The 20,912-nt window shown below is 38.6% G+C and overlaps 1 protein-coding gene across 1 annotated transcript in view; it reads right to left on the reverse strand.

The window, feature by feature from the left end:
• Window positions 1-19,918, reverse strand: part of RGS22 (regulator of G protein signaling 22) — a gene marked incomplete at both ends in the record, with an annotated part of 58,685 nt that extends 38,767 nt beyond the window's left edge. The window contains 7 exons of the mRNA XM_082287221.1: window positions 674-845; window positions 1,281-1,446; window positions 3,327-3,412; window positions 7,169-7,390; window positions 16,611-16,673; window positions 19,260-19,288; window positions 19,894-19,918. Coding sequence (XP_082143347.1) covers window positions 674-845; window positions 1,281-1,446; window positions 3,327-3,412; window positions 7,169-7,390; window positions 16,611-16,673; window positions 19,260-19,288; window positions 19,894-19,918 — 763 coding nt within the window. The remainder of the gene's footprint in view (window positions 1-673; window positions 846-1,280; window positions 1,447-3,326; window positions 3,413-7,168; window positions 7,391-16,610; window positions 16,674-19,259; window positions 19,289-19,893) is intronic.
• Between the last annotated feature and the right edge of the window lie 994 nt (window positions 19,919-20,912).

Genomic DNA, 20,912 nt, shown 5'->3' on the forward strand with positions numbered 1-20,912 from the left:
AAATGGAAACATGGAGAATCATTTCACAAAACCTGAGACAATTAGGGAGGGAGATACATCTCTGAGAATGGAGAGAGAGAAAGCTACTAACATATGAGCTGAGGGTTGTCTTCACCTTGCTACTGCGTAAAAAGCAGAAGCAAGGCTGTGCAATCAGGTATATGTCCATATGTGCATCTGTATTTTCTCTCCCAGACCTTTGAAACTTGATGAACAATTTCAAATAAATTTGAAGATAGATAGGATTCCAAATGATTACAAGACTCATAAAAATTGGCAGGCAAAAGACCTTTAAGTGCCCAACATAAATATCCTAAGAAGATGGCTGAAACACATCATACACTATCAAATACCCAAAGAATCCAGACAAGAAAGTCTTTCAAAACATAGGAATGCCTCTCCTCCCAAAAAACCCAGAACATCTCAACTGAAACTTACCGAATTCTATGAGACAGAAACATGTAAGAGAAGAAGCTACTACTATCATGAAATTACTTGGCTACTAGCTCAAACTTTCACTTAATGTTGTAGCTATGGCCTGTTTGAAGCCTCAGATACCATGTGATACTCAGAAGGTAACAAGTGGAGTTAGCAATAATTCCTTAGAAAGCCGTTTCTTTCCACCTAGTCTAAGCTGTGTCATAAACCACAGGGTTGAACCCTTGTTACTTACCCAGATGGGCACCTTTTTCAGGTAATGATTCGTCTCTTTTATGCTGCCCAGGCAAATGCTGAGTATCTTGAATTGTACTGGAAGCTACAGGATGCATAGATGAATCTGTAGTTTTCATAGAATCATCTTGTTTTGCTAATGTAAACCAATCCTTTACCTGAGAAACTGTAGCCTATAAAAAGAAGTTTCATAGAACAACTAAAATGTCTCTGTTTACTGCAGTATTTCTGAGAGCTACAGCTTACTGTCCATAGGAATTTTGTGCAGTCTGTTTGTGTAGATTTCTGTAAGGATTGTTCCCAGTGCAGAGAGCTGTATGACAGTAGTTGAGCATGCTTGTATGAGGTGAGCTTCTGTTTAAGTTACATACAACTCATCGACCTTCTTCTATAGCACAAAAAACTTTGAATATAAAAGCTATTTAGAGAATCAGAAAATGATTTTGGTTGAATGGGACCTTGAAGATCATCTATTTCCAACCCCCCTGCACTAGACTAGGTTATTCAAGAGTCAGTTGTCCCATTAGGTTGTGACCTCACTTACAAAAATTCTACACAATTCATTCAATCTATCTTGATGTTACACCCGCTAAACATGTTTATTTTACCTCGCCAAGTGATACATAGAACTTCTTCATAGTCAATGAAGAGTCATCCTCCTCAGGAGGGGGAGAAATTGGGCGTTGCTTCCATATCCAGGGAGAGTAGTCACTATCTATAACGAAATTAATGCCACTCTTGCTCCATTCTACCTGTGATATCAATTTAGCTAGTCTAAAAATAAATGTTGAGACAAGAAAATAGTAATTTTTAGCTTTTAATCAGAGAAAACAGTTGATTTGTCCACAGAATTAGCAATGTAAAAAAATTGTCTATCTAAAAAAAATTGCTACAGAGAACTTCATTATCTGCTTTTTTCATAGAATAATGGAATTATAGAATATCCTGATTTGGAAGGGACCCACAAGGTTCACTGAGTCCAGCTATGTATTATTTCAGCCTTCACCTGCTGTCACATATGTAAATGCCAGTACTGCCACTGCACAGCTCACCAGCTTTACAGATAGTGCCCTACTTTGCATTACCAAGCTTTACCAGTAAAAATTACTTCTTTCAGGATGATTTTGCATATATCTCTGCAGTCCCAAGCCCTGCCAAGAATCCCTTGAACATTTTGTTCACTAAAATTGAACTATTCTCCCAGACTGCAGAAACCCTGTATCACTACCAGATACTACAGCTCTGGTACCTGACATAAGCAATCTTCAGCAGTAATGCCACAGCACTGATCACACTGATTGAACTTGCAGATGGTAACAAGACAGCTGGCACTCTCATGTCCAGCAGGCTGCTCTGTGAGGATTTCATAGTACTGAACAGTTCTCCAATGCTACTTGGTGTTAGTGTGAACCTCACAAAGTTCAGGCAAGGCAATATTAGAACCACATGACGACAGTGAGGATGTTCTGGCCTCAAGAACTGGTCAGAACTTAGTTAAGTTGGAAAGAAGTACAAGCCAACCAAGTCACATGTGAAGGGAAGATGAAGCCTACACCTGAGCCTACAACCAAGCGAGTGCTCAGTTTTATTTGTTCCCACTATTGGACATAAATAGGATTTAATTCTAGAGTTAGGGTGTCTTGGTCTTGAAACACAAGTTTCCCTTTTAGCATCTGAACTTATCTTGATTCTGATTCAGGAAAGCATCTTGAACTCCTGAAGTCAACTGAAATTAGGTACATGCTTGAAGTTGGTTTTATGCAATTGTCTTGGTAACTCTGCTTGATCAAATCGTTTGCTACAGCAGACAATCAAAGTTATTGTTTCAGGAGGCGCAGATATGTCAAAGCAGGCTGTTAATAAAGGTATAATTCAGCACTCTCACAGTTTGCACACTTTTCCCCCTTGAACTTAAGTGCAGTCTCCAGGTTATTGAAAATAAAAAAACATTTTTAATTTTTTAACTGTAGAACTCTATATGCCAGTAACCACTCTGCCGTTACAATCAGTAAACATGAGTTTTGTGAACCGTACTGCCAGGCTGCCTCTCTTTTTGGGCCCCTAAAACATGCTACAATCATCTGCATCTAGGCACAGCCTTAAGGGATGGAGAGGTAGGTCCTTCCAACAAAGCACACTAGATCTCCTGAACATATGCTGAAAGGACATCTGGAAAAACACTGCAAGTTTGTAACAGTAAGTCATCCAGCTATGCCATGGCATCCCACAGAGAACTTTGCTAAAGGAACTCTGACAGTGGGCCCAATGACACAAAATTAATAATTGAAATAAAAAAGACTTGCTGGTTTTTTCCAAATTCATTTCATGGATTTGGAAAACTTCTACTTATATGGCTTACGTACTGATTAGCAAAAGATGCATTGCTACCATGATATCTCTGAGGAACAGAGATTTAGAAAACAGTAAATCCCATTCTTGCTCTCTGTAATGGTGTAGTATAGGATGTTATTCATGGTCAAGGAATGATGAGTGAAAAAAGTCACTGGCTTTATGCGGGTCACTAAAATTTTACAATAAAGAAAACAGGACAAAAGATGGTCAAAACCACTTTAAGAATACTACCAAGGTGAATTAAACAAAAGAGGAAAACATACACATTTAAAACTGAAAGAAAACATAAAAGATGGCAATACCTGTATTCAAAGTAACAGTCACTTTCTAGAAATGCTGGAAGCCTTTCTTTCTTAATCCACTGAATTGCTTGCTCTTGATTGAGTTGCTATTAAAAAAGAAATGCCAAAGATTTGCAGTATTCTTGAGTTTCTTGTCTTATTTGCCACGTAACAGATTCTCTACATCCCCCTTCTACAGAAACATTGTCTCAGGAAAACAAATGTAGAGTGAATATCACCTTTGTGCTGGAACAATTACTTTCCTATTAAAAGCTAAAAAGGTATAAATCTGATTTCACCTATTAGAGTACAACTTTTGTAACAAATCATGAGTGTTTTTTCTTCAGAAATAATGTGTGTAAGAATCATTCTTTTACTGTACAATTTCAAATGCACATTAGATGCACAAAAATTTTCTGCAATAGAAAACTGCTAGTTTTTCTGACTTTAACACATTTTATAAGTATCAGCTACTGTATTTTTCCTCAAGAATTTAAAGATTAAGGAACCCTTAAATTAAGTTATACTTTCAGAATGAAGAAGCTGTGGATATTAAAACCAAAATCAAACAAATAGAAATCCAATTAGTTATCACCTCTCATGCTTTTATGTTGGATCATTGCATAACTGCATCGCACACAGTCATTTTCATAGTGGAAGCCTATGTGTATTGTGACCTGGAGCCACAATAAATTTCTGCTCAGGCAGTCAAAGCCTCCATGCCTTGTTGAAGCAGAGAGACATGTCTCCAAAGAGTGTTTTGGGGATGAAATGGAAATGTCGAGCAGCAAACTACACAGAGACAGCTAACAAAGAAGCTACACTTAGATTCTTACACAGGGAGTGAGATCTCTGACTATGGGCCATAACAACCCATAGTTGTTTCCCTTAGAAATTACATACAGCACTTTCTAGGGTTATTTTTAACGGTGTGCTTTTCCCACTCTTAGGGGATGATCTATTTTATTCATCTGCGGTGCATTTTTCCTTTTAGTGAAGGTGAGACTAATTATTTTGAAGAATGCAGTAACTACCCTTGTCCATAAAAACAGGTGAAGTTTGGGCAAGAACGGATACTACTTGTTACATCAAGTAATTAATTTATGTAGATCACAGCTTGGATTTTCTTTCCATGAGCTAATATTCCATTCGGGGCAAGGGTTATTTCTGCCTCATATGTATCTGTAAGGGATTAAAAAAATCTGAATTACTCAGAAAGTGGGTGGTTTCATTTAGAGAGAAGAAAATATTTCAAAATATGGAAAGCTTATGTTGGCAGTGGCTCATACAATGTAATTTGTGGAGATGGAGACTAATTACTCCCAACCACACAGTGTATGCTTCTTTTTGGCAATTGACAAGTTTTTTTGAAATACAGAAGATAGTCTCTTTATTTTGGCATTTAATATTTATGCATTTACTGACTTACAGCCCAGTTTTTTATCTGAATGATTCATAACATGCTCACGTCTATATATGGCTGGTACGCAAAATTATATGTCATATCAGAAGGAAAGAATCTCTATTCTTTCCCCATCCCCAGAGAAAGATGCTACATTTAATCTGATGGGTTTTGTTACCTTGGTTAGCTTCCTGACCCAACGAGCCTTAGGCCTTGCTAGGACCTGATCCAGCAAAGCTTTTAGCACATGTTTAAGTTTAAGCATGTGTTTAACTTCCTTTGATTAAAGTGAAAAACATACTTAAGTGCTTTGCTGAACTGGGGTTTCTCTGAAGTAAGGTATGTGGGATGCTAGCCAGTTTCTTTCCATAGTTGTGATCAATTCTACACAAGTCCACAGATTTCTTTTCTCAACATATTTTACACCATTGATATTGACTATCGATGAGGAGACACCTATTTCCATATCGATGATTTGCAAAACTGCAAACACGCATGCAGAGAACTTTTGCTTATCTATAAATCTGTAACAATCTAAGAAGGAAGTAAAATACAGAGAAAAATACCACTGTGTGTATTTCTTAGTCAAGATGTGTTTAAATTCAGGCCATAGCCTGAAAGGCCTACTAGGATTTTCCAGTCATAACTCCTTTCCATAAGTAACCTGCCAGTGATGACCACTCAAGGTGACTTTTTGTAAGCAATGTAACATTCAAAACAACTGTCAATTTCTTCAGTCGGTGTGAAGGCAGCCAAAGCAAAGCAAACAGCATCACCTGATGACTGAAAGATCAAATCCTATTTGATTTGAACAGAACTACTTGATAAGAGTTGATCTGGGGTGGCTTCTCTTGGTTAGGTCATTGTAGTACAATGAATGGAGCTGACTTCTTTCACCTTGTGTAGTTTCAGTAACCATTGGGGGCAAGCTGTTTCACAGGCCATTTTGTTCCTGCTCAGACTTGAGATGCCAAGCTGAACTGGATGAGGCATCTGTGTTGCCCATCCAGTAAAGGAGGAATCAAAAATAAGAAGAAATACCACCCTTTCCACCCAAAAGGAGAAGAAAGGGTACTGAGGCATATTGCTCCTCAAAAGGCTATAATGCTTCCCATTTATGGAAAATATCCCAGGGAAAGAAATGGAATCTTAAATAATACAGAAGCCCTGTTTCTCCAGACCACATGAAAGACGAAAGTAATAGTGAAATGGCTTTGAATTTCTCAAGAAAGGCCATCCACTGTGGTAAGGATGGGAGGTTAGCCCAGAGAGCCACACTTGCACAAACACACAGCATTTCCTCAGTTTAATACTGAGAGGAAATAAGAAATCAAGAGTAGCCTCTTCTGCTTTTGTGCTCTCAAGCAAAGTATTTGTGAAAATCATTAATTAACTTGGTAGGGATGTCTGTGGGCCTTGTCCTTTTGTATCATTTGTCCAGTTTAAATGCAGATAAGTGCAATATCACATTCGTATAATTTTGTTAAACATCATTGCCTTTTGACCTCTCTCAACACTGTTTTCTTTTCTGAAAATCATTAATCTTATATGGAGAAAAGCAGCAGTCTGTTATAACTCCCTGCTTTTCTCTCAGCTTTCCAGATATGACATAATTTTGAGCAGCCACTGCAAAAAATGTAGCAAGAGCTTAGACTGGCCTTGAATAAAATGAAGTCATGTCAGTCACATCCATGCAAAATAAGCAAGAAAGGAACAAACCAAGCAACACAGTGAAATACTTTTTGTCCTCAAAACATTTTCTTTAAAGTCCCACATCCAATTACACCAACTTGTATTCTCTCAGGTGCATAAGATGCTTCAACTCCTGATTTTAACCTTCCCAGTTTGTGATGAAGATGGCCCTGGAAGTAGGCAGGTAAGAATACCAAAACTGATACTGTCTAAGCAAGCCTGAAACCGGATTTTTTTTTTTCTGAATTCCAACCCATTTTTCCATTAATTTAGCTCTCTTCTTGCCAAAGATTATTTTTTCTGGCCATTTCAATTGATGCTAACGATGTAAATCCTTTAGGAATTAATGGAAGAGAGACTTATGTGTTGCCAGACCACAGATGAGCTCATAGCCACACAAGGAAATTAATTAATAAGGAAAGACTGAGCTGCATTAGTTTCAGTCAATTTGCACATTCCAGGGATCACTAGTAAAGTAACTGTTGTCATAATATTTTTTCTTTTAATATTAAAAACTATTCAGACCACACAGTTGAACCCTGCCCTACAGAATCTTCAAAATTCTGTGCTACAGGATGTGCATCTGTAATTCCATTCACTTGTCTGCTAGACACATGTGCATTACAGGGCATAATTTGGCCCATCATTATGTTTTCCTAACATAAATTAACATTTTTCCCAAGCTACCAAGCCAAACACAACAATAAGTATTTGCCAGTATTTCTACAGTAAGATCTAAATATAAACTCAGGGGCTATAAGATGCTTACCATAGTGTTGTAATTTGGATCAATACTGAAGGTTGGAGAAGCACTGTGCATTTTGGAGAGCTGCCCATCATTCTCTGCTTTCCTTAGAACATCATAAATGGGGCTTGGAGGTTTCTGATCATGTAGAATCTTTTTCAGCTGGCGTTCCAGGCATCGTGGGGGATAATTAACTACTTCAAAAGCCCCAACGTCAGAGTTAAACTTCACTGGCTGGGCAAAAGTCTGCAAAAGAAGTTTGGAAAGCTTATGGTACTGTAATAAGGCAACTGTCATTTAACAAATTACTTTTTATCATATAGAGGCATCCTACAGAATACAAAATTGTATTATGAGGTTTCTTTCTCTTGGGGCCTGAAATAGTAATTTTTCTGCATTCTTGTTTTTGCTGTATAGCTTTCCAAAGCATTCCTACTTTTTTATCTCAGCAATGCTTAATTGTCAAGAATTTAATTCATTCTAGATCACAGACCATTATTTTTCACATGTAAATAAGAGATCCAGTACATTGATATCTAGCAAATATAATTAACTGTGACTTTAGTAACTGTCCCAAAGAGAAGTACTCACCTACAGTATCAGATCTCCAGTATTATTCTCCCATTCATTATTATCAACAATCAAGGCTTGAAAATATTAACAATGAAACTGACCTCTTAAATGTGAGATGCATTTGAGGAAGATGAATCTGAAGATTTTCATGTGTAGGAAAGGTTTGGCACCATATTGTTACTTGTAGGTTGAACAAGTACCAAAACCCATGCCCTGTAGTAAATTTTATTATACATCACTAGTTCAGGCAGATACTGTATAATAGATGAAGTAGACTAAAATTCAATTTTGGCCATGCAATTGTGACTTTTGTCAAGGCACAAAACTCCACTGCATGTGTATACACTAAAACAGAGACATCTTTCATCTTTTAAGCTCTAATATTAGGTATTTCCCTAAAAGACTTTCGAATTATCTTACTTGAAATGAAGAGGAAAAATATGTATGAATTTTACAGAAGTCATAGAGGATACCCATGACTGTTATGAATAGGAGATTATATAGAATTTATATCCATTATATACTCTATATTATATAGAGTATATAAGCATCTCTGCAGTCAGCTGGACAACAAGGCATGTTGTATTTAAGCACTCAGGAAACTATGGCCACACCTAGACCCAGTGCCAAAATTCATTTTGGCTTCATTCCAGACAGGATCCCACCTGGTGTTTGTACAGTTGTCATTCCCCTGCATGTAATAAGAATATTTTATTTGTTCAAGTACTGTATTTTTAATTTCCTTGAACTTTTTCATATATCACATATATGCACACAGACATAATTAATATACATTCTAAATATGCTAAATACATGCTACATATAGCATAGAAATATATTACAGAACAATTTGATTCTTCTTCACACCTGTATAAGCCCAAAGTAATGATATTACTGTCACCTATTTTGTTGCTTCTGTTTGAAGCCCCCTTGTTGATCAATGTCTTGTAGAGCAATGCCCATAATTGAACCATGTGGCTGCAACATGTGGTTTCAACATTCCCTACTTATCCCATAATGTCTCACTGTGGAGGCTCAGCCTGGCAAAGCACACAGCATGTGAGAGCTTTAAGTGTATGATTAGTGCCTATGACATCACACCACCACTGCTCAGGGCCATGCATTGAATTGCACGAGTCTGTTCAGTTACCAAACTTCAGCTGAAATCATGGATTGGTTTTTGTTCTCTGACACCTTGTGCCTCTTTTGGCATTCATTTTCTCCAGGGCACTCTGCAGGTTTTAGTGGGTTTTTTTCCAGATGTACTGAACAGCATCTAAAAAACCTTTTATGTGTAGTAGATTTCCCTACATTCAGACCTCCTCCCAGTTTGCTATGTGTACATTTCATTTACTTTCAAACCTAATTTGGGCTGCTACCAGCTTTTAAGTGACTAACTGTGCAACCTTAATAGCCTTTAAATGTACTCTTCCTTATATATTCCTTCATGTTTTAAAAAAGAAACAGAAGAAAGTACACTAAGAAACAAAGTACTTCCGTTTCTTAGGATGTGAAATGCCCTCACAAGTGGAAAAAAAAGCAAGAAAAATGCAAATTTTGTAATAAAGGGCTATGTGACTAGACATGATGAGATTATTTTGGTTCCATGTTTTTCAAATTGAAAACTAAGCAAATACAATATTAGTTTATCACATATATCTACTTCTATTGAATCATTTGTAACTTACTCTAGATCTAGGTTTTTTTCGATATATATTCTATTTAGCTGAACAGAAAACTATGGCAACTTTAATATAGTGAAACAGATGCTAGTGACAATTTTTAAAATGTAAAGTGTATTGCTGTTTTGGGAGTATGATTACCAATCATTTATAAGACAAATATATTAATGGAGCAAAAGAACATGCAGTGATGGGATAGGAAGATTTAGACTTCGTACACTACAAACTTGGCTGAAGAAGGGGGCTCTAGTCCAGACTTTTGGGGTTTGGATGTAGTTACACATCCCCAGGGACATCAAAAGGCATGCATACTTCTATCAAGTCAGAGAGCAGCCAGTAGACTTGAGACTAGTAAGGATGCATCTGGAATACTGCATCCAGTTTTGGGTCCCCTGTACAAGAAGGATATTCACATATTTGATCAAGTCCATCAGATGACTACCAAGATGGTCAGAGGCTGGAACACTCACTCTTGAGGAACAAGCTCTGGGAAGACTAGCAGCAGCCTTAGAGTATTTACAAGGAGATTGTTGAACAGGTAAAGTCAGGCTTTTTAAGGCGGTGTACGGTGGGACCACTTAGCATACACTGAAACAACAGAAGTCTCAACTAGATTATAAGAAAAAATGCAATTGTGGGATGATTAGCATTGGGACAGGCTGTCCAGAGAGGAATCAGCTGTTGGAGGTTTTCAAGACCAATTGCAGAAAGTGCCAAGCAACCTGGTATCAGTACTAAAGCACTGACCCTGCTTTGAGCAGGAAGCCACACTACAGACCTCCTCAAAGTCCCTTCCAGACAGTAATCTAGGACTTTGTACAAATCCCAGATTCCCAAGAGAGAATCTCTCTATCTCTCAAACTATCATATAAAAGCATTTTAGAATAGTTCAAACCTTTCTGGAGAAGCTTGCTTTAAAAAAACTAGAATGATAAATCAGAATGTTTTTATAAGCACAACAAAAGAAGAGATAATTCCTAATCTTCTTAACTCATCACCACCACAAAAATGATAATGTTATGAGAAAAATCAAGTGGAAACACACAAAAACACACCCCCAGAACCTGATTTCTTGCAGGAAACATTTTCGCAGTTACCATACAGGAGTGAGGATCAGTCAATCTGTTTTCTTTTCAGTATGTGAAGAACTTTGGGGGAAAACACACAATCTAACCATTCTCACACATTACAAGCCACAAAAAAAAATGCACCAAGAAACTGTTCAATACCCTGTAGCAAACTTAAAACCTTTGCAGTGGAAGTCAAGTACTGTAAAATGAGAGAGGTTTATGGCACCACCAATATTCCGTCATTGCAATAATGAGGAATCTCTTTGGTGAAGATGCCTATGTTAAGGAGTGGATGATAGTCTACACTATAAAGGAAAGGGAAGAAGTTATCCATGCCAATCTAATATACTAAGAAATTTCTTTCTTACCCCACATTTGGCAAGTGCTTTGGCTTTTAACAGACAAGTAAAATACACTAACCACAGACTAAGTGTATCATTCTCTTTAGTTTGAGCCAATTTTTGATGCTTTGAAGATAGAAAGGGAAATCTCTGGAGAAATGATACCTCAAGATGTTAAGAAAAAATAAATCGAGTTTGGCAGGAGCCTTGAAGCTTGGGATTCATACATTATCAATGTAGAACAATAAATAAGATCAAGGACTTGAGAATACCAACAAATAAGAAGTCGACAGACTTTGCAAACTTTCACTCACAGGGAAGTCTCTCCCCAAAGCCAGTATGATCAATGTCACTCAGTGTAGTAATCTCAGCTTCAGAAAAAAATCTCTGAGCAAATAACAAAAAGCTGTTTTCAGACCGTGGTACAGCAATACTATTAAATAAATAAACAATTGCATATACTTTTTTGACAGCAAAGAAATTTCTTAGCTGTGAAATGCACATTGAATACGGTTTTCAGCTGAAAAATAAACAGAATACATAATTCTGAAACCTGAAGTTATACACTTAACTGAAGGGAAGACAAATTTCTCTCAGTCCTCCCATAACAGAAACCAAAACAGCATCCATCACCATGTTGCCAGGATATCAGACATATAAATCTCACTGTTCTCTGTCTTAACAGTTTTCAGATACACTCAACTTCGGATACAATTAACAAATGTGTAAATATGCTCACATCCCAGACCCAAATAACGTAGTTTGATCCCAAGAGAAACAGAATGACCACAGTTTGGCTGCTTCTTAGGTTAAGGGCGGGAGTGAATAGAGATCTCATCCAGGAGCATTGCCAAAACTTCCTTAAGAAGGGTATATGTATATCATAAATAGATGTCAGTGAGAGTCCACACTAGAGGAGAATTTGAGCAGCTCTATGAAGTGTCTGGAAAAATTCACACTACACATGGTCAATGCAAAATCTCCCACTGACTTCAGTGAGTCCAGGATTTCCCTTCTGTTGTTGAGTAAGACAAAAGTCGTAATCACATATCACAGTCTAATTAAGAGAGAAGAACATTTAGAGTAAGCACACTATCAATAAGGAATGTAGTCAGGAATGTTTTGTTTGCTTCCTTCAATGTCAAGACATGATGCCAATTTTAGTCCTGGGTAAGTCTCAACATAACATGCATGTAGGGCCTTCTGTCAAAGCCTTTTAAAGGAAGGTTATATTGGCAACTGCAGCCTCCCTCCTCACACCTGGAAAAGACAAGAGGAAACTAATGAGCATGCACTGATGCCTTGAATAGATTATTTGATGTATGGAATTATTCAAAGTCATCTTCAAAGCCGTGAAGGGCCTGAACTGTGCAGCAGAGTGGATTGCTTTTTTGCTTTCTGCCCTTTCTGTAATCTGCTACTCAGATCAAGCAAGATTTTATTCTTGACAGCACTAGGTTTGCAGGACCATTCTGTCTTCAGAAAGACCGATTGGCCCAAGCTTTGCTACTTGGGCTTTAATTGTTTTCAGAATCATCACCTGCATCAAATGCTGGACCCCAGACTACTTGGAGGAGAGCTTTTACAGTGAAAACAATGTTCAAAAGAGATATTCTTCAAATCTAAAGTTGATAAAATTATGGTCACTTAGTAGATTTCTGCTGCAAGGGAAACCAACAACCAGGGACTTGCCACCAAAGTGTCATCTCCTGAATGTGCTTCAATTGAGGCACTTTTGTCTCTAGTGCAACTCCTTGAGGCTGCAAAGAGGAGGAGTGTGCCTTCCTCAGGATCACTGGTAACTGGAAAATGACAGGTAAGACCCAGCACAGACTTGGGATGGAATGAGTAGCAAGCAGCTTGTAGAGTGCAGGAGAAACAAGCTGACATTACTGTGATTGCCTTCAACACTGAGCTGGATGGCAATTTCTGACTTCTGAATTTTCATTCCTGACTAAACATATCCTTGGATGTTTTTAATACATGAATCAGAGATTCAAATTCTAGCCTGAACTCCTAGAAATGGAAATATATCCAGGCCAATGTTTCTCTTAAATCTTTCATTTTACATTAGTTACTAAGGAAGGTGTAACTCATTTGTGTGCCATGTAATTGGTTTCTGCTACTGTGAAATCACTGTACTACTGGCAACAAGTACCCTCCTGAGGTTTTTTGTATTATGTATTTCAGAAATACTTTCTGTAAATTACACTTTATTACAGTATATAGGTCTTTGGAGTACCTAGATATTTATGTCAGATTACATTGAATGCCATTATAACAAGAGGATCACATAAGGGATACACTGTAAATCAAAGCAAAAAAAAAACCCACATGAAAAACCTGTTGCTGCTATAGCAAGTCCCCAGTGATACAATTTTCCATCTACTAATGGTGCATTATAAATCAATGCAGAGGCAGTCCCTTAAAAAAAGCATATGCTCCCCCTGATTTCTTGTATCAAGTCTCACAATATTTTCAGTTTAACTTGTTGCCTAACTACTAGCACACCTGGGTAATACTGTTCCCAGGCAACAGTGTATAAGCACAACAAGAATAAAGCAATGGAAATTTCAATGCGCTGTTTCAGTAGAAGCCTTCTGAGAAGGAGAGGGAAATCAGGAATGCAAGGTATTCAAACCACAGAACTCAAGGCATTAACAGAACTTAATCCTGAAGAGGATAAATCCTTAGGAAAATATCAAAGAGAAAATAAAACCAATTATGAGAACATTACAGTTAAAAATAGCTAATAGATCATCTGTTTTCATGAAGATATGTAAATATGTAGAAGAGAGACCATGCATCATCTTAGAAATCTATCAAGATTATCAGCATAAAACAGTGTTTACTAGGAGTGACTGTGAACTCTTTTCTGTGGACTTCCAGAGCTGTCAGGAGTGCCTGGACAATTGCTGCAGTTCAGAGGTGCTGAGCTGCACCAGGACTGTGGGCTGAGGAGACCTCTGAGCCCAAGGAGAATTTTGGCATCCAACAGATGTCCTGAAATTTGCGTATGTCCAAGGAGATCAAGAGACCAAAAAGGCTGAACTTCTTAACCACTCCATCCTCTGCAATTTGGGCAAAACTTGAAGCATAGTTTCCAAACAAGCAGCAAATGCATGGAAGATGGTATTCCTGTGCTAAGAACAATCTGGCACATGGAGGAAGGCCTGGGTTTAAAACCTGAGGAGTCAGGCTTGGATTTAGGCAGACATCCTAAGGCAGCTGCAGGGGGAGGGGGGCGGCGGGGGGCCTGAGGGAGTGGAGATGTTGGAGGAACAAAAAATCCAGCCCTCTCACCACACATTTTGTTCCAACTGTGTCTCTCTAGCTTTGCATACTCTTCAGAATCTTGCAGTGTGGTGAAAGCATATGAAGACCAAGCTCCTGAAAGAAGTCAGTATCAACACTGTGCACAAAACTCACACTCTGACATAGAGTTAATACCTCCAGATTCTATTTTAGGATTAAATTTGGCAGGAACAGCCCATTCTACCATCCTTAGTAGTGCAATTTCCATGCTGTGTACATTTACACAAATCTGTGATGTGGCTTAGAGAGACAGCTACGTCTGGTTCAATTTAGTAAGCCAAATCAGTCAGTTATGAATCACAACTGAACTTATTTCATTAGTGGCTTCACCAAAGTCTGAGGTCCAAGGAGCATCAAGAAATATTCTACCCTCTCGTAATGCTGGCAGTGGTTCCTACCAAGCAAGCTGTAGAATGGATATATGTTCTTGTAGTGCAGCCTGTTGGACTGCAGTGCCCTAGGAAGGGAATGGACTGCGGGGCAGCTCTGTGGCACAACAGGTGGGAGCCACAAGTGACACTGTGGAAAGGCCTGTGCCACCTGGCAAGGGACTTTGTAAGGTGTCAGGGCCAAGACTTCTAAGATGAAGCTGGATGAGGTTGCCATATTGAGGGAGCAGGATTGTACATGTGACTCTCAATTGAGTATGGGGGGCAGGCTAGTTGATAGGGAAAAGGAGCAAAATATAGGAGAACTGGTTAAATACAGGGTACTGGGTATGATGGTTTAACTGTAACTGGATCAGCACACAGAATACAGGATAAGGCTGCATCCTTCTAGCTGCAAATGGGAGAGAAACAGGAGGGAAGTGCCAACTTTGAAACCTTCTGAGCCATGAAGAGAAAGAGTTTGTTCTTTGTTGGAGTGAGAGCTCCCAGAGGAAAGCCAAAGCAAAGGGGTTGAATTAAAACCTTTGGATAAGCTGAGATACATGAAGTCACACCAAAGTGAAATAGAAATATAGATTTTTAACTTTTAGTAGAAATATATGCTAAGTGCTTTAAACATTGAAAAGCTGCAGCAGAGACCTTAAACACAGTTCCTACTGCAGCAGTGTAACCTTCACAGAAGTTCTTTACTTTAGACAAACATAGATGGAACTATACTGTTCACATTTTTTAGATAGAGTGTTCACATAAACAATAAGAGCTGATAGAAACTATATATGCAAATCTGTGTAATACCTATGTAACATTTGTGTAAGACTTACGACTACTAGAATTAGACCAGGATAGGTTAAGAAAAGAAAAACTAGAATCGTGTGTTAATTTTATTGGTCAATTAACAAATATAATCCACATTTCTGTAAGTTTAGAGAAGAAGAAGAAGAAGCTGTTTTCTACTTGCTGTTTGCCTGCTGGTGCTGCTGTTGCTGCTTGGCCTTATCATGTAACCCCTTCGAACTCTACCTTCAGAAAACTATGAGACTATGAAATAAAGAACTTTAGCAGGACAGCAGCCTTCTCTGGTCTTTCACCCTCATCCAAAAAGGGAGGATATCCCATCAAAAGCTCAACCATTCTTGAGCTCAAATGTTAATTAATCACTGAATGCATTGCCAGAAAACTGTAAAAGGACAAACATTCATTATGCCGTCATGCTGTGACACTGTAATAGAGGCAGACACCTTTTAAATAAGTATTTATGTGTTTTTTTCATTTCCTATTCATTTTATTTTAGTGCACTGTGATTTAAATGCATAAATTATTAATTACATAAGTTTAAATACATAAACCAAGAAGGTCTGGTGTACATTCGGAAGAGCATTGCCAGCAGGTCAAGGGCTCATCAGTACATCAGAGACATGGAGCTTCTGAAGCAGGTCCAGTGGAGAGCTATGAAGATGATTAAGGGATTGAAGCAACTCTGTTATGAGGAAAGATTGAGGGAGCCAGGCACATTCAGGCTCAAGAAAAGACAAACAAGAGGGGACCTCATCAATGTCTATCAGTATCTGAAGGGAGGATGATGCCAGGCTCTGCTCAGCAGTGCCGAGCAATAGAACAAGAGGCAACGGGCAGAAACTGGTGCACTTGAAGTTCCACCTGAACACGAGGAAGAACTTCTTTACTGTGTGGGTGACTGAGCACTGGAACAGGCTGCCCAGAGAGGTGGTGGAGTCCCCCTCACTGGAGATATTCAAGAACCATCTGGATACAAATCAGTGCCATGTGCTCTGGGATGACCCTGCTTGAGCAGGGAGGCTGGACCAGATGACCCATTGTGCTCCCTTCCAACATGACTCATTCTGTGATTCTGTAAATTAGCAAGATAACATCTGTCTCCAGAAGTCCAGATGCTGGGCTGTTCTTACTGATAATAACACTGAGCACTAAGAGTTGCTACCATTAAAATACAGATTTATTGTAAAAGTCATTTAAGTAGCAAGTGGCAAAATATAAAATTTTCCAAGATGGATTAAGTTACTCTTAATCTTAGTAAGGCATTTCTTGTATTTTTCAATGGATTTCTGTAAGGTACTTACCGGAAGACTCAAAAATTCATTAAAGTAATCCACAAGCATATCATCTGTGGCTAAGCATTCTTCCTATAGAGACAAAACCACAAAGCATGGCTTGTAATAACTTGCACTAACATGGTTTGAATGCACTATTGCCTCAAATAGTATTTTTTCCATGAGATATGACATAGAAGCTTTTGCAAAATATTATTTCCCATTTTTGAGAATATAGTCATTGCATCACTGTTATATTCTAGCCATTGCACACTGCCAAGGTCCTTAGCAATTTAAAACGCACACATGAAGGTAAATCCTTTGCTAATAAATTTATAGATAAAGCTTTCATAAACCCAACAGCTTCTAGATGCTGAAAGTCTGCATGTTTACTTTTGAAAAAATGTGCATAAGCTAACAATCTAGAAATTCCCCACATTGTACCTTTCTCTCTTGCACTTGGGAAGAAGGAGAGTATATTTCACCAGGGCCACCTTCTGCTCTCATGCTGCCACTTGGCGATGTTTGAGGAAAAAAAGGGAGTTCACTAACCTATAATTTGGCTCAGCAAGCAAGCAGTGTATGCCATACTTTGAATCTGACAGAAGTGGGAGGCTTCCTGTTGACCTCACCCAAAGTAAAGACTGCATCTGCAGGTGTTTTTGTATCCTTTTTGACCCCCTGCATTTTAAATCCTGCTAACTTGACTCAAAACTGTGGACTAGAAGTTGACTTTTTTTTTCTGTTGACAAATACAAAAGTATGGCTCCAAATCTTACTTTTACTGTACTCAGTATCTCCACCATGCCCATTTCAATTCAACAGAGGGGAAAACTGGAACATCATTCCACTGGTCTTCAGATATGTGTCTTCAGTATAATGAAGACACTAAAATAATTTTTAATAGTTTCATTTTCCTGAATATTCTATAATTTCAGCCTTGCAAGGCAAGGAGAATGCATTTAAATCTAATGTATTTGCCAATAGCAGCAAAGGTGTTGCAACACATATCTTTTTTCTCTTTCTTAAATTCATGGCATTGAACTGTGCTAGTGAGGAATAGCATTAAAGAGAGGTTATGCACGGAGTACAGGCAGGCAGTATCTTGATCCAAACCCCAGTGGTCTAACCTAAATACAGATAGCTTGTGCGCAGATAAGGAAGAAATCTGGGATAACATGCATGACAAGTCAGGACTAGACCTAGATGGCGTTTGTCTGGCCCTAGTCTGCCAGCATTTATTCCTTAGCACTTGTGGTTGCTGTTATGACTGATACAGGACAGGCAAGCTAGCTCACACTCACTAGAAAATGCTGCCAGTGCTGAAAGCAAGGCTTTCGTGCTTTATTTGCATCACAGGCCTGTGGCCCAAGGCAATTGCAGTGCCATGGACTTAGAGATGTTTGAGCGCTGATTAAACAGAAATTACCAGAGTGCCTAACCCATTTTGAGATCAACAGAAGATCCTCTCACTAATGTCGATAGGCAATCAGATCCAGAAATATCAATTCTGCAAGTGTTAACACAATCAAGAAAAGAAACTAATTAGAAACAAGCTATAGTCAGCCTCATATTTGGTTTGACACTGACAAGGATGAATCTTGAGATAGGACTAGATACGGTAATACATCGTGAAAATATTTTATTTTTTCAAAGGACTTATTCAAAACAATTAATTTATTATTGGCTGAAGTCTAAGCTCTTTAGGAATATGCAGGTAATATGTTTTTAATTTCCCAAAGATCTAATTCTCTGTAGTCCCATATAACACCAAGAAATGTAAACACAATGGTTGATTAATAGATAAAATATTTATGATCTTCTTAATGTGAGCTTTATTACTTACTGTATCTATACACAATATAGTTTCCCCTGGTTTTTGGAGGTTTTTTGTAGACAGTCTTATTTTCATTTGAAATCATAGTTGCACTTTTGTATGTGCACATTATAGGTTATGGAGTTGCATGTACAATACTATAGCTTAAATTTTTGTGTCAGAAAGCATTCAGTTTCATTTCTTCCCATACCATCTCTCCTGCTGCATAGTCCAAATTATGACTAAAAAAAGCTGCCTTAGAATTGCAGCTGGAGGTTAAGGTGTGCTAAAAATTGGTCCAAAACTTATGTTGGTTCTGTTTATGGTAATAAACACTATAAATAAAACAGTATCTAGAGGTTCCCAAAAGCAGTATCAACAAATTTATACTTTAAAATACACAGTGACAAAGGCATCCAAAACAGGGAATAGGTAAACATTACCTGAGCTGCAACATAAAAGGTGTCATTTCTTATGAGGTAACAGACAAACATGTATACCTTTCAAACAAGAAGACAAACATCAGGGAAATCCTACAATGAGTTATGAGCAAAGGGCAGAAAAAGTAAAGTACAGAGATCACTAAACCTGTCATGTTGAATCTTCTAGTTATTTGTTTCCTTCCTTCATCTTAATTCACTTTCATTTCCATCTTTATTCTCCATAGTCTTCTGTTATTTTTTCACTAATTATTTTCAAATGAAGTATTTTGTCTGACAAAATTTTAAGAAATTGCTCAGTAATCCATACTTACAGAAAAGAAATGAGAAAACAGACAACAGTTACCAAAATGGTTTTTTTTGCTTTTTTTGCTCCATAGCTGCAGGATGAAAATAATGACCAAGCCTTATAAGCATACTTACTAACATTTCTTCTGTTATACATGGAGGTTCTGAAAAAAAGATATTAAATATGTTATCCAAGTAATACAGTCAAGCTGGTTCAACTACAATACAGAAACAAAAAGTAGTGAGGCATGACAACCATCCTGGGTATTCTGAAATAAAATAACTTAGTCTGAAGAAATAAAATAAACTAAGAATATGCAGTAATGTTGACCCGTGCACAAGAATTATTTAAATATAATTCAAGTACTATTTAACTATATTATTTCTCATACATATCAGTTAACTTCATGTCAGCTTTCCTCTGCAAAATTGACAACTAGAAGCTTGGTGGTTTAATGAAAATACAGATTTGTAAGAGACTTGCAAAGCTTTGAACAGCAATTACAAATCATGTGACAAAATTAAAAAGATGCAATTGTGTTCCCGAATAATCAAATCTCATTCATTCTAGGAGAATATCCTGTCTTTAGTGATGCCGTTTGAAGGGAGTAAAGTTCTCTCTTCGGACTGATGAATTCTGCCGGGCAAGCTTAAACCCGTCGGTTCAAAATGCCCCTCTTTTGTGTCACCGTCTCTGTACCTGAGGCCGCCACCGTGGGGCCCGAGCCCCCGTGCGCCCCGGAGGCAGCCCAGCCCTGCGGGGACGTACCGGTGGTGAGCCTCTTGGACCGCATCCTGGGTCCCGCAGCCGCCAGCTGCAAAGGGGAGATCCCGGAGAGCGGCGGGAGCAGCGCCAGGGTCGCCGGGCCCGGCAGGGGCCCGAGGCCGCCGCGCCGTTGCCACGGCGCTGCAAACAGGGCTCGGGCAGCGCCCAGCCCGCACCGCGCTCCCTGAGGGAGGACAGTCCCAAAGGAAAGGCCCGAGAGCTAGAAATCTGAGGATACTTGTAGCCAGAAATGAAACTAAACACTCCGAGAATGTTAGTTTCTGCCTTGGCTCCAAGATGTAAGGAAAAGTCACGTTTCTGGTGGGGTCAGCAAAAGCTGTGTGCAAAGAAGGAATTCAGGCTCCTGTGTGAGGATTTCAGTGGGATTTAGGTATTTCACAACTGGAATCTGAAAACCATCCTGCCTAGCAAGTACCTTATCCTAGAACTGCATAAATCCCTCAGGATATTTTGGCATGAAAGTTCACTAAAGATTACTGCTGCTTATTTCCAGACCAGCACTACTTTTAGCAGCTTGGCAAAAATCCCACTGGGATCAGTTGTACAAAATGTCATGTATGCAAGGCACATGAAGGGCTCCTCTGAGAAGCCTAATCAATCTTGGGACTTGGGAAGTGCCCAAATTGCACCAAGACCTTGCCATTCCCAGATAATTATCATTTGCGTCCCCTTTCACAGAGTAGTATATTCAGTTATACTGCTCAGTTGTGAAAAAAAGTTTTATTTTAACTTGTACATGACTTTGGTGGAAACCATGGTTAAGTAAAAGCAGAACAAATGCACATGCTCAGGGACTGCAGCTTAAAGTCCAGGAATTGATGAGCGTTAATAACGAACGAGCAGCAAATCTGTTACCATAGAGGCAGGGGAAATGGCTTCATCTAGAAACACATGATGTTTTGCACCCTCTACTCCAGATATGCATTCTCACTCCTGAGGATGCCTGTCCAAATACAATCACTGATCTAATTGCTAAATGCCAGAATAATGCTTCTTCAAAT

The sequence above is a fragment of the Coloeus monedula genome (assembly GCF_965178545.1).
Source record: "Coloeus monedula genome assembly, chromosome: 1".
Classification (NCBI taxonomy): Eukaryota; Metazoa; Chordata; class Aves; order Passeriformes; family Corvidae; genus Coloeus; species Coloeus monedula.